A 14,229-nucleotide genomic window follows, 5' to 3' on the forward strand; every position below is an offset into this window, starting at 1 on the left:
GTGTATTTGTATATAGTGCATGCAGCTCAACTTAACTAAGTTTAAAAACTTTTCTTAAAACTATTAATATGAGTACACAGGATGCTATGTGATTTCTGAGAAATATTTTATAGTTTTGGGAATATGATCATTTATAATCATGCAGCATCTAGTATCAATCACCCTATTTTAAAAATATTTATTCCAAAAACTTTTCTTTGCAGCCTGCTTTGCACATACATACAAATACACACACAGATGTGTATGTATATGAATATCTAACAGTCACATAATAAAACTGCTCTTTACTCAGCTATAATAGCATAATATAAATATTAAAAAGAAATTATATTCAAAACATCTTTAACAGTATAAATAATATACCATATGTAAATATAATGAAATAAGATGAAGGGGATCCTTTTTCTGAAGGCAGCTTTATCCTTTAAGGTGTTCAGTATTTGCAGAAGAAAACAGAATAATAATCAGCCAAGTGTGATGAATAGATGAAGTATTTTGGCATTAGTGGAATCAAGAAGGCAGAAATGCAATCTTCGTAAGATGGTCCTGATGTTACATTAAATTAGTTCACTGTGCACGTGTGCTCACATGAAGACAATACAATTACAAAATATTTCCTAATGTCTATTATTTCTCTTAGAGAAATTGTTACCCCCCCCACCTCCTTCAAACTGTATCAAATATGATATATATATATAAACTTTTATAGGATAGTTGACTATACATTAACAGTTGTAAACAAATTTTCCAATCGACCTTTAAACTAATCTTAAGGTATTACAATATTTGTTGACCTGACTAAGTGGTATCAACAGTATCTGAATATTCATATTTGGCAGAAGTTTAGTTAATCTGTTCCTCAATTCAGGCAAGGTTAAGTGATCAGAACAAAAATCACTACTGTATTCAGCTGACACGGGAGGCTGAAGTACTGAAATATGAATATCACATTTATCTTGGTTATCACAATTTTCCTCAATTACTACACCCCAAGTAAAAGAATCCAAATGCTTAGCTTTAGTTGCTGCTTGTAATGTGTTATAATTTACCACAGAAGCCTAAAGGGAAACAGAAATATTGTTAGTAACAAATTTTAATATGGGAGGAAGGTATTTTGTAATGAAGTAAAAGATTATGTCAACAGGAATATTAATTTAGATAGATAACAGCTGTTCAAGCAATCATCCTAGATATGTCATCTTAAGAAACTTATATTACTAGTGATGCACCTAAACTGTTAATAACTGACATACACATTAAAATTTACTCTTAAACAGAATGAAGATAGGAACAGAATTTTAAGTGACTAAAATATGGTCTTCTGCAAGTAAAACTTCTTAAATTAAATGCCTCTGGTGTAATAAAGGAAAAAAAAAAATAAATAAATCAGATTCAATTTCTTTTTGTATTGTATAAAACAGTTCCAGAAAGACAGTTTCCGTGTAGCAGTGACTTAAATTATGATGTTTAAACTAAAGTAAAACCTTCATTTAACAACCTGGGTGAGGATAAGACCTGTTCACTAATGCTACTTGTCTGTTAAACTCAAAAGAAATACATAATGGATAGAAAGTTCCTAGACTGTTATGAAAAGTGTGAAATAAAAATCTCTGAAACAAAACCATTAATGTTGTAATACTGTATTTTTGTGCACTTACCACTTGTATGGAGGAGAAGAGTTTGAAATTTTGATGTATCATTGTGTAATGGTGACTCTGAACAAAGCTTATTTCAAGTTTGAAGAGGGCTCTCTCTCTCTCTCTCTCTCTCTCTCTCTCTCTCTCTCTCTCTCTCTCTCTCTCTCTCTGGGATTTGAATAACATCTTACAGATGTCTGACACAACTGGCTGATGATGGTAAAGAAAAACCTGCCTACCTGGCAGTCTTTATTGATGTGAACCTTGTAAAGGGTACAGGCTTGAAAAAGCTTGCAAGCTTTAGCTGGTTATTTTTCTGATACTGCCTCTGAATATGTCAACAGGAATAGCTATTTCCCCAAGGGTTTTAAAGTGATGATAACAGATCTGCAATTTCAGAGTCTGAAGTAAACTAATGAAGTTTATGATTATATCCAATGCTTTTGATCTTAGACTGCTTTTGCCTGAAGGGAAACTTCAATGGAAAAACTTTACACCATACTCATGAGAGTAAATACATCCTTGTCTTATTTCACTGGTATCCTGGACACTTTCATGCACCTCATGAATTTCAACTTACAGTTTCTTCATAATAGCAGTAACTGTCCAGTAAAATATTTCAACAACAAGCTGCTATAATGGCCATTAAAGCTAAAAAAATGCAATTTTGTCTCTATCTCATTATCTAGTACTGTACTAATTACTATGAAATAAAGCATGCTGTGGGGTTCTTTATAGAATGGATCTCAATTTAACAAAGTTTGTTAAATTGTATTTAACAAACTTTGTTAAATTGAGATCCATTAAAACAAGTGTTTATTGTATTTATTTTTGGATTTAATGCTGTTCTCTATTAATTTAAGATGGATGTCCAATTCTGATCACAAACTGGCCACTGCATATCTTGGCCACTCATTCATGGGTTGCAAGATTAAATTCATATGCACATTAGTATTAGCAAAGGCACATGATGCAAAAAAGCAAGCTTATATAGCATCAGCCAAAAAAAAAAAAAAAAAAAATTCTAATTTCACCCATCCACTCGCTCCAAATGTTTGTCTAGTTCTGCTTTGAATCTATTTAAGCTATCGACTTCTACAATGACAGGTGGAAGTTTGTTCCAGCAATCAACCACATGCTGGCTAAAGGCAAACTTCCGCACATCTATCCTACACAACCGTCTTTCCTCAATTTGAATTTATGCTCTCTCAGGTGATTATTCTGAGCAAGAGGAAGAATCCCATCAGCACTGAGCATGCTCAAACCATTCAAGGCTTTATACATCTCAATCAGATCACCTCGCATTACTTAAGGTAATAGACTTGAGCCCACTAGGCAGGCAATCTAATGTTCTTTCAACATTTTAAGACCAAGAATAAGATACATGTAGCATTTTGGAGTATCAGAGAAGATACTGGCTAGTTGTTACAATGCTAAACTTATAACCAATTATGTCTGCAGATGCATCAAGCTAATTCACTGTTTGTCTCTGTAATTCGCTCTGCATGCTCAGCCATAATTATTATTGACTTAGAAAGCTTTCTAAGCTTAAAACAAACAACTTTCTTGATTAACAAACCCTTTTTAATTAAAGTTTTCCTTTGGACCATTAATATTTCCACTAAATGTTTTACAGTCTTTTCCTCAAGGTGTCCACAAAGCTGCCTTGGCACACCCAAATGTACTGGTTTCTTGGAATAATATCATTATGAAGTAAAAGAAAGCAGAAAGAAAGAAAGTAAAAGAAAGAAAGCTATTATAGAGGATGAGTAAAAAAGAGAAGAAAAAAAAAAAAGGCAATTACAAATGATGAAGAAGGTACAACAAATTGTGTAAATCATAATTAAAAAAACACCATTTTCAATTAAAAAAAAAAAAAAAACTGTATTAACAGCTGTATTAACTGAAATATTAAGTGAATGCTAATTAATTCTGAAGAAGTCTCTAAGATTTGTTGTGGAAATAAAATTTACATAGCTTAAAAGTATCAGAAGCAACTTTGCTTCCTTCTTTTGATCCAGTAATTAACTGAATTAAATTAAACCTTAAACTGTGAAATACATCTAAAGCCAAAATATGACGTATCATGCCAAGGGCCTCATGGAGCACCCATCTAACTGCAGGAAATTATGGTGTGATTACAAAATATGCAATCTAGGAATATAAAGGTAATTAGAGGTTAGTCCAGAATTAATTTCAAACATGTAAGTGGAAACATTTAAAACTTAGGAATGTTTAATTTCTTAGAAATTAAACATTTCTAAGTCAATAAATGGTAATGTGTTGAAGAAATGGTAGTACAGAGGTGATACTGAAATCAAAAAATTATCAGAAAGGCATAAAGTATTGTCCATTGGGAGTCAATATACATTGTACTAGCTAGTCATCTCATTTTGCCATCAGGTCCTGATGGCAGGAGAATCAGAATCTGAATCACACACAGCAGCAGACAAACATATAAGGAATGGCGGCAGCCCAAACAACATACCTTTGATAACAAAAACAAATGTACACCAGTGACTGGTAAATCTGGTGCAATTCACATCAAACCTGTACTGTACATTCCTTGGGGGGGGAGCACACAGCTATCCTGGGACCCCAGTAAGGACCCAGCAATAGTAGAACCTGGTGTGCCTCCTCGCAGCTAGGGATGGGGGGGGGGGTCGGGGGTGCTAGACCTGGTGTCTGGTGTACCCTGGCTGCTATACGCTTGTTGGGTCCGGCCAACAGCAGAACATTTCTGCTGTTGGCCGGAAGTAACGGCTCGGGCTATGCCCAGTACAGAGGACAGCGGAGGAAACCCTGGAGTCTGCAACAATGATACTAGACACCTGAATCTGTACTGTACATCAGTATAAATTAGCCCTGTGTAGTGGCAAGTCATGCTATATGCTCTTCCAGTTTGATGGACATGTTTGAGTATAACGGATGACTGGAAATGGGAGGAGGTATCACAATTTGTGGTGTTTCCCATGGTACGGTCTAGCTCCATTAGTCAGAGTGTGTGGTCATATATGATCACAAATGCTGCATCCTACACTGATGTTCTGGATAATTCTGTGTGCCTTGCATTGTGTAAATTTTATGTAAAACCCTTAATACACTCCAACATGACAATGCTCCTTGTCACAAAGCAAATATGGTGAAGACTGTGTGAAGAGGAAAATTTTAGTTGTGCTTGTGAATACTAAAAAGGAAGGAATAAAGCAAAATACCACCTACTTTCTACCAGAAATTGGTAGAGAGCCCTCCATAACACATCGAAGCAGTCATTATGGTCAACAAAATGTATTGTGGTGAACATGCCCACAACACATTTTGTTGAATAAATAAGTGTCAACACCTATAGGTGACTAGTGGCTTTTGGTAGGGTGGTGTACAATAAAATACGATATATACTCATTATCTACAGGGGAAGAGAGGGGCATGTCTACTGTCTATACTTCTGCATGAAAGGAACTTTTTAAAAAGCTTCTGATATGTTAGGCTGTGCAAATTATATTTCCAAATACTAAATGAATAAATTCTGTTCAGCAAGAATGCAAAATAGTGCCTTCAATCTAGAGCTTTACTACTGTGTAATATTAGAAAAATATCTTATATTAATAAGATATCTTATATAATATAATAATAAAGAATTTACCATCTTTTTAATTGCTGAAATTTTAAAAATACTAAAACTGCTATCTTTCATAATAAATACCAATAACACTTACCACATCTGTTGTGTTGGGCCATACAACAAATTTTCTTAATTTCTGAAGTTTTTGTAAGGCTACTCCTAAAATGTTAGGAATTTTGTAGTAAAGCAACTGAAGCTCACATAATCTACAAAGATATAATATGCAAACAGAAATATTTTAGTTTGTTATTACATTTGAAAGGCAGTACAGTCAGTCCTCGTATAACACGTGTTTACATTACACGAATTCGATCATACACGATTTATAAATAGGGGAACGATATCTTATATAACACGAACCGAATTCGCTTATGCACGATTCGCCTTTGCGTTTACAAGAAATGGCAGTCGAACGCAGAATCACCCCAACCGAACGCAACACGATAGGAATGAAGAGAAGATTCTGAAAATGTATTTATGTTTCTTATATCAGTGAAGGGGAAACACATTTCACCATAATAATGTAAAACCCCACACAATTCCAGCTATCGGTATTATCGCAAATGCAATTAGATCGAGTTTCCTACCAGTTTATAACAGATTCCACTAGCAGAAACGCAACTGGAAATTGTTTTTATTGTTTTATGGTAGTAATCCCTAGAAATGTGCTTTAGTAAAATTTGAGGTGTTAATAGTGTATCTCTGCCTTTAGAGTGTTGTTTATTCAGTTGCTACACGCACGCAGCTCTGTTTATGTGTATCAAGCGTGCCTCCTCATTTTGTAATTGTGCTTTATTCCCTAAAAATGAGTAAAATACTTAAAAGGTGTGAAAAGGAAGCGTCCTGGTGAAGACATTGCAGATTCGGAGAGAAAAAGAAAAGCAATACCGAAAAACAGAGGCGGACTGGGTCAAAAATTCTTACCTGGGAAAATTTATAGTGGCCTCATACTAGCGTTTATGGCCAAAATCACACCGGCCTCCGGCCCACCGGGGTTTCCCCGGTAAGGCTAATGGCCAGTCCGCCCCTGTCGATAGAGAAAAAATATGAAATTGTGAAACGCTTTGAGCGAAATGAAAGACCATGTGATATTGCACGTGCTACAGACCTAAATGAGGCAACGCCGAGAATTACAAAGAATGCAGAGAAAATAAAAACAACTTTCATAGCAGGAACAACTCAAAGTATAATTAAAATCCATGAGATTAAGACACAAAGAATTGGAAGAGATGGAACGAATGGCTGTCATCTGTTTGGATAGAAAATCAAACAAAAAACAAGTTCGCTTACGATAGAAGCAAAAGCATTAGCAATATTTTATTACGATTATTTATTGTGTTTGGTAATGTTTTGGTTACAAATGTGTGTTCAATCTTGGGTGGTCGGCACCTAACCCTATTTTTCCCATAGGGCCTGTTGTTCATATTGAACGATTTTGCATTGCACGAGGGTTTCTAGGAGCACAACTATCGTGCTATACGAGGACTGACTGTATTATTTAACTCTGCAGTTAAATAATAGTTAACTGTTTTGCTCAAAATTACTGCCTAGTATCTATGCTGGTTTTTTGTTGGCATTAAAAAATAATAAATACAACATATGCAGTTGCAAGTCCTGTGTTTTTTTTTTTTTTTTTCTCCTGAATTAGTACTAATGAAAATATTTTATTATTTTTATTTTTATGAAAACCCCAAACACGAAAGGTATCAAAACCTATAGTACTTAGTACCGTGCATGGGTTGAAGGAGAAGTATGGGGGGAGGGGGGATACCAGAAACTTTGCTCTAGAGACTAAACATGGGTTTCACCACTTCAAGCCTCCAATAAGCAAAGTGGTGGTATTTCACCGGTTGATGAAAGTCATCTACCACCTACAATTATATCACCATTCTTCTCTTTCGTGGTGTTTCCTTTTACTCTCTCTCTCTCTCTCTCTCTTTCTCTCAGGGTAACTCAGAATTTTTTTTTTTTTTTTTTTTGGCTGGTGCAGCATAAGCCTCAGGCTTCCTTGCACCATATGGCTAATAATAATAATAGCCTGCTTTAACTGAGGTAAGGAGACCAGAAGTATTAAATGTCAAAACTGTGGGATATGGAGGGGAAAGAACACAGTCTTTCTTGTTATGACTCTTTTGGCATGGATGATACGTTGTGCCTAATTCTTCAGTGATCCTTTATTGGGGATAGTAAGGAGATCCTGCTCCAAACTAACCCCTTTAGAGGTGTTCAAAGTTCTGAGCAGAATTATGAAACAAAAAGACCTCCAAAAGTAGTTTGTTTCAAGAGTTGTCCAGAATAATTTGGATTAGATGTTTCTATGAGATCTCCTGAATGGAGTCATCTAACCATTTTATGAGTACCTGACATATTCAAGGTCTGGGTTTAAGGGTTCCATTAAAGCAGTGGTTAAGTGATCCATGTTTACTCCTTTTCATTCTGAGTATTGAATGAATATCTAGGTTACCATGTGGAGGCATGTAGTGCCACCTGTGACCAAAGGAGTAAGAGGAATGGTAAACACTGTGCATTACTAGGGAGTAGCAGTACAATACAAGCAGGAAATAGGTTACATTAAGTAGAAACAGTCTCTAAAATATGTTAGATGAATCTGTATTTTTTTTGCCTAGAAAGAAGAGAAATAAAATTACTATTATACCGGTGAGATCAACAGATTTTGATTTATCTATATGTTTGTTTATTTTCTATGCACAATTCACTTCATTGGCTACATCAATTTGATCAAATTAACTTAAATTCTATTCGTTCAAAAATAGTAATATCATCACAATTTTACTTATTATAAATAGAGTATAAGAATACCCTTTTTAATGTATTTATGTTTTAATTTTATTTAATTATGTGTATTTATAGTATAATATCCATAAATTCTGATAATTTAAAAATCATTAATGTGTAAATATCAACAACTTAAAAATACTGGCAAATTCAATTGGGAAAATTTTCCCTTGAGGTTCTCTGGCCACTGGTAATTTAAATTCTTCCCATTTCACAACTCTCACTCACTCACTCACACTCACACTCACACACACACACACACACACACACACACACACACAAAAAAGAACAGTACCCACCCCTTATCTAAATAAAAAAGAAGTATAAAAGAAAATCATATTTCCTTGTTAGGCAAATTAAATATTGCTAATAAATTACTTACGCTTCCTTTTTCTCCTAGGTGTCTTAATGTCTTTACTACTCTCAGTAAGAAGAGTTACATATTTGGATGTGTCATTGTTCACTACTAAAGAAAGGTCTTCAGGTGTGGATCCTTCATTTTTCACCATGAGATGCTTGGGTGGCTCATTTTTCACTGCTGGAAGCAATTCCTGTGATTGAGATGATCCATTATTCACTACCGGAAGTAATTCCTGTGATTGAGATGCTTCATTATTTACTACTGTATGCAGTGCCTCAGTTGATGCTTCACTGTTCACTACCACTGCACACAATTTTTTAGAACTGGATATCTTACTGTTCACTACTGGTTGCAGTTCCTCAGAATTTATAGTTTCACTGTTCACTATTGGTGGCAATTCCTCAGAACTGGAAACCTTACTATTTGCTACTAGTGGAAATTTCTGAGAGCTGGAAGCCTTGCTGTTCATGGCCAGTTGAAACTCTTCAGAATTGGATTCCTCGCTGTTCACTATTTGTAGCAATTCCTCAGATTGAGATGATTCACTGTTCATCATTTGAGGCAATTCTTCAGCTTTAGATGCTTCACTATAGGTTACATTCAAAAAAGTTTTCAGAATGCAGAGTGATTATAAAACATCTTCCAAGGTTTGAGACCTTATATCTCTGAAAGTACTTGGTGGAGAGTTGAAATTATGATTGTGGAATATTCACATTGATCACCAGATATAGGATGACTATTTAATTAATGTTTATAAAGTGTAAAGCAATCATTAATCCAAGATGATAATGAAAGGGTTCAATGTGAGGAGTTTCTGAAGCATACATGCAGGAATGTAATGCACTGCAAATTGATGGGTGCATAATTTCCGTTGTATTCTACGTTCTAGTAAGCTGTTAGCAATCTGAGAAAGAAATCTGAAGTCAAAGACTGCACTTGTGATTGACCATATAAAGGACAACCTTGTACCAACAGAAACTGTTGCTGAAGTCTTCATAGGCAGTAGAAGAGCATAAATCCAGCGGATACCACTAGTGCAAATGTTGTTTCTCATCAACCGGTAGTGTCTGATATCAAGGTATAGAAGGCTCTTTGTAAAATACTTTGCATGTTTCTTATAAGATTTCACAGGTTCAAGCAGATGACCACACGTGACTTTGCACCAATCTGCTTCCAAACTGGAAGAGAAGGAAGAATGGCACAATAATATCCTTGGACAGATGAAGTGCACTCCAGTCTGTCAGATGGTGTTAATGTTATTAATAAATAACTTACGTTATTAATAAATAATGTTATGAATAAATACAGCACCTCAAAAACTTTATATCTAATTAAATATACTCTGGGTAAATACACAAGGACCAACCAAAATAGAAATACCAAATAACATGGTTATAAACTGCTGATTATTTCTGACTTCATTAGCTCCTCAACAGTGAAGAAATAAGAGAAACAGAAGGACCAAATGAATAAACATTCTAACTAAATTTTATAAAATGAGTAAGAATGGCACAACTATTTCAACTCTGGGTGAACATATGCTAGTATATAGGGTGTCTCAAAAATATTGGTACAAACGTTTAGGGGAGGTAGTTAACATCTAAAGGAATGTGAATCGCATTGGAACCCATAACCAGAAACGTCACCGTAAGTCGGTAGACGGCGCTGTTCATCAGTTTGCGAGAGGGAAAATTTCTGGTTTACTCATTCAAGCAGTAGTCGCCGCATGAAGAGCATGCATTGATATACAAACTGTGAGCTAGCAGACATGCACCTAGTGTATGGATTGGGAGGGCAATGGACGAGCAGCTCAACGAATTTATGGAGAACGCTTCCCAGACAGACATGTACTGGACCACCGTTTGTTTGCACGTGTGCATCAAAATTTGTGCGATTATGGGTCATTTAGAGGTAACAGGAGTAGTGCAGGCAGACCACGTTCGACGTGAACTCCCACCATGGAAGAAAGTGTGTTGAATGCGCTGTCCAGAATAATTCTACTAGAGGCACACATGCTGTTGCCTCTGCCTTAGGAGTGTCTCGTTGCAGTGTACAGCGTGTCTGGCACGACGATAGCTTACACCCCTTTCATCTTCAAAGGGTTCAGTTACTAATCTCCCAAGATCATCCTGCACGTGTGGCTTTTGCGCAGTGGTTTCTCCAAGAAAGTGTTCAAGATTTGAATTTTCCAGCCTATGTTTTGGTCACGGATGAGGCTTATTTCACTCGGGAAGGCTTATTCAATCAGCACAATGCTCATGTGAGGGCTCACGACAATCCACACGGTGTGCGCCCCCATGCAGCACAACATCGCTTTGCAATAAATGTGTGGGCAAGTATGGTTGATGACTGCTTAGTTGGCCCATACCTGTTACCAGCCCGCATGAACTCCGCTAAATATCGGATCATTCTTGAACAAGTTCTACCGGGGTTACTTGATAATGTTCCAGCAAATGTGAGACGCAACATTTGGTTTCAACATGACGAGGCGCCTGCCCATTATGGAAGGTATGTTCGTGACCATTTGAACAGGCATTTTGGGCATCAATGGATTGGCCGTGGTGGACCCGTTGCCTGCCCTCATGCTCACCTGATTTATCGAGCCTTGATTTCTTTCTGTGGGGAAGGGCCCTCAAATCTATCGTGTGTGAATTGCCTGTGGAGACGGAAACGGATCTCGTGGCGAGAGTCATCTGCGCTGCTGCTGCTGCTACTGTCAAAGAAACTCCAGGTGTGTTCGACTGTGTCTGCCAATCCATGCTGCGTCGGTGTCATGCATGCATCGCATCTCATGGTGGAACCTTCGCGCATCTGTTGTAACATCATGAAATGCATCCATCTCACACTCCATTGTTAACATTATGCCAAATAAATGTTTGCCACTAATTACTGTCTTGTGTCATTTCTGCTTCTTGTGCCTCTGCTACTACTTTCCCGTGACGTTTCCGGTTATGGGTTCCTATGCGATTCACATTCCTTTAGATGTTACCTACCTTCCCTAAACGTTTGTACCAATATTTTTGAGACACCCTGTATATGTGAATCATATACTAGAATAGTGCTTATTCTAGTATATGATTCACACATACTAGAATAAGAAATGAATAAAACATAACAACAAAAAAAAAATATATATATATATAACAAAAACAAATAACCAAAGAAACAATAAAAATCAACATATACAATTTTTTTCAAAAAACTTGGAAAAAAAAATATCTGAAAAAAATCTCCAGAACACTGCATACACATTTGCATCCAGAGTGTGTAAATATGTGTAAGTATTTTTGTTCATAAAGATGTGTAAGAATGTCTGCTTGTTTGTTCTCTTTTATCCATTTCTTTAACTTGATAACTTACATTAATTAATTTTTTATAGGCTTTGTTAAAAACGCATGAACACTGCATACACATTTGCATCCAGAGTGTGTAAATATGTGTAAGTATTTTTGTTCATAAAGATGTGTAAGAATGTCTGCTTGTTTGTTCTCTTTTATCCATTTCTTTAACTTGATAACTTACATTAATTAATTTTTTATAGGCTTTGTTAAAAACGCATAGCTTATACTAACAAACCATACTTTACAGCAGTTTTTCCTTCAATATCTATTTTCAACGTACAAAATTGTTTTAATATGTGAATGAGTTCCATCTCAATGGTCAGGTTTTCCAAATACAGCAAAGCCTTAATTAGTATGAATAATGAATCCTGCGCTATTGTATTAAACAAATTCGCACTATTCAAAGTTATTATAACACTAAGTATGATAATTGGTCCAACCCCAATGAAAATATGCAATAAAAATTTTTAAGCACAATTTTTTATCTGTTTATTAACATATATATTACAAAAGGTTAATAAAAATGTATTTCTGATTCAAGTGGAAAGTGAAAAAGACCTGGGGGTAATTGTGCAGTTAAATATGAAGCTCACTGAGCAGTGCAGACGGGCTGCCAGGGCAGGTCATGGAGTTTGTCAATGATATATAAGAATTTTGCTGACAGGGATGAATCAGATTGGACCACTAAACATAGATGGGTTGAGTATTGATGATCATGCTCAGGTAGCTGATAAACTGATGAGTATTTTGCATCTACATTCACACATGAGGAGTTATTCAAAGAGGGGAGTGCCAGAAATTTATCAAATGCTAACAGGGAGCTAAGTGATTGAATATAACTGAGAGCAAAGTGGAGGAGAAATTGTTGAAGTTAAACATAACGAAGGCACCTGGGGTGGACAAAATATATCCAGTTATATTAAAGGAGGCAGCAAAGGAAGTAAGCAAACCCTTAGCCATAATTATGAGAGCTTCCTTGGACTCAGAGGAAGTTCCTATGGACTGGAGGTGTGGAAATGTATCACCAATTCACAAAGGAGGTTCAAAAGGTGACAAGTAACTACAGACCTGTTAGTTTAACTTGTGTTCCGGGGAAAATAATGGAATCACTGGTTAAAGAAACATTGCAGGATCATCTAGACAAGACTGCAGTAATCGTTAAGACACAGCATGGGTTTGTAAAAGGGAGGTTTTGTCCGACCAATTTGATTGCTTACTATGATGTGGTCACAAAGGAACTGAATGCCAAAAATAATTTTGATATCACATACTTGGATTTCAGGAAAGCTTTTGATACTGTTGCACATGGAAGATTGCTGTACAAATTGGAGAGGTATGACATCATGGGTAAACTGCTACAATGGATAAAGGGATGGTTGAGTGGGAGACAACAGAGAGTGTAATCAATGGACACTGCTCTTCGTGGACAAATGTTATTAGTGGAATTCCCCAGAGTTCGGTGTTGGGCCCATTGTTGTTTTGTATATTTATCAATGATATTGATGAAGGTATATCAGGCTTAATGTCCAAATTTGTAGATGATACAAAGGTTGGCAGGGTTGTTAATGACAGTAATGATAGTATGCTACTCCAAATGGATCTTCCACTTGCAGTCCGCCAAACCCCATCTACTTTTTCTGACAGAATCTCAGTTATTGGTTGATTCAACTACTGCTCATCACAGATGCCCAAATTATTCGCTGTATGATTCCTTTCGCCTCAAAGGTGGTACTTGTGCATATGTCCGTTCTGATATTCCCTGTCAGAGACTTGGCAATTTGGAATCTCCTCTCTTTGATCTTCTCTGGCTTAAAATCTCTCTACCTCATTGTGTCAAATTCATCTATTGTCTCTACCGTTCTCCCAACTCCACAAATCACTTGGAGCTCTTTGACTTCCTCTCTTTGCAACTTGACTTTCTCCAGTCCAACTTTCCTAACAGTGAGGTAATTTTCCTTGGTGATTTTAATGTTCACAACTCCAGCTGGCTTCCATTTTCTAGTCACACCGACCGAGCAGGTCGAGATGCTGAGGCTTTTGCAATTACTAATGACCTAGCACAGATTGTTCATTTACCTACAAGAATACCAGACAATCCTAATCATACAGCCAATACGCTTGATCTTTTTCTCACAAACAACCCTTCTAAGTACATGGTCGAAGTGAGAGCTCCTTTAGGCACTTCAGATCACAACTTGGTGATTGTCTCTTCTCCAATGGAACCTTTATCTCATGGCTATTCCCAACCTCGTGTTGTTTGGCATTACAAGAATGCAAAATGGGATGACCTGCGAGACTTCTTTTCTTCTTTTCCATGGTCGGATTACTGTTTCAAAACTTCTGATGTTAACGTTTGCTCAGATCGTGTCAGTGAAATTATTCTTGCAGGAATGGAATCCTTTATCCCACACTCCACTTTAAAATCTCGTTCTTTATCTAAACCTTGGTTTTCCAATAAATGTGCTAAGGCTG

At 36.4% G+C, this 14,229-nt stretch overlaps 1 protein-coding gene across 1 annotated transcript in view; it reads right to left on the reverse strand.

Annotated features, from left to right (window-relative positions):
* Nucleotides 1-758: 758 nt before the first annotated feature.
* The window catches only part of LOC150076912 (uncharacterized), a 347,314-nt gene continuing 333,843 nt past the window's right edge, over nt 759-14,229 (reverse strand). Inside the window, exons 14-15 of the mRNA XM_090385729.1 lie at nt 5,354-5,465; nt 759-1,058 (exon numbers count right to left, since the gene is read on the reverse strand). Coding sequence (XP_090241855.1) covers nt 759-1,058; nt 5,354-5,465 — 412 coding nt within the window. The remainder of the gene's footprint in view (nt 1,059-5,353; nt 5,466-14,229) is intronic.

This window comes from Mastigoproctus giganteus, chromosome 12, assembly GCF_048544385.1.
Source record: "Mastigoproctus giganteus isolate SK-2022 chromosome 12, ASM4854438v1, whole genome shotgun sequence".
Classification (NCBI taxonomy): Eukaryota; Metazoa; Arthropoda; class Arachnida; order Uropygi; family Thelyphonidae; genus Mastigoproctus; species Mastigoproctus giganteus.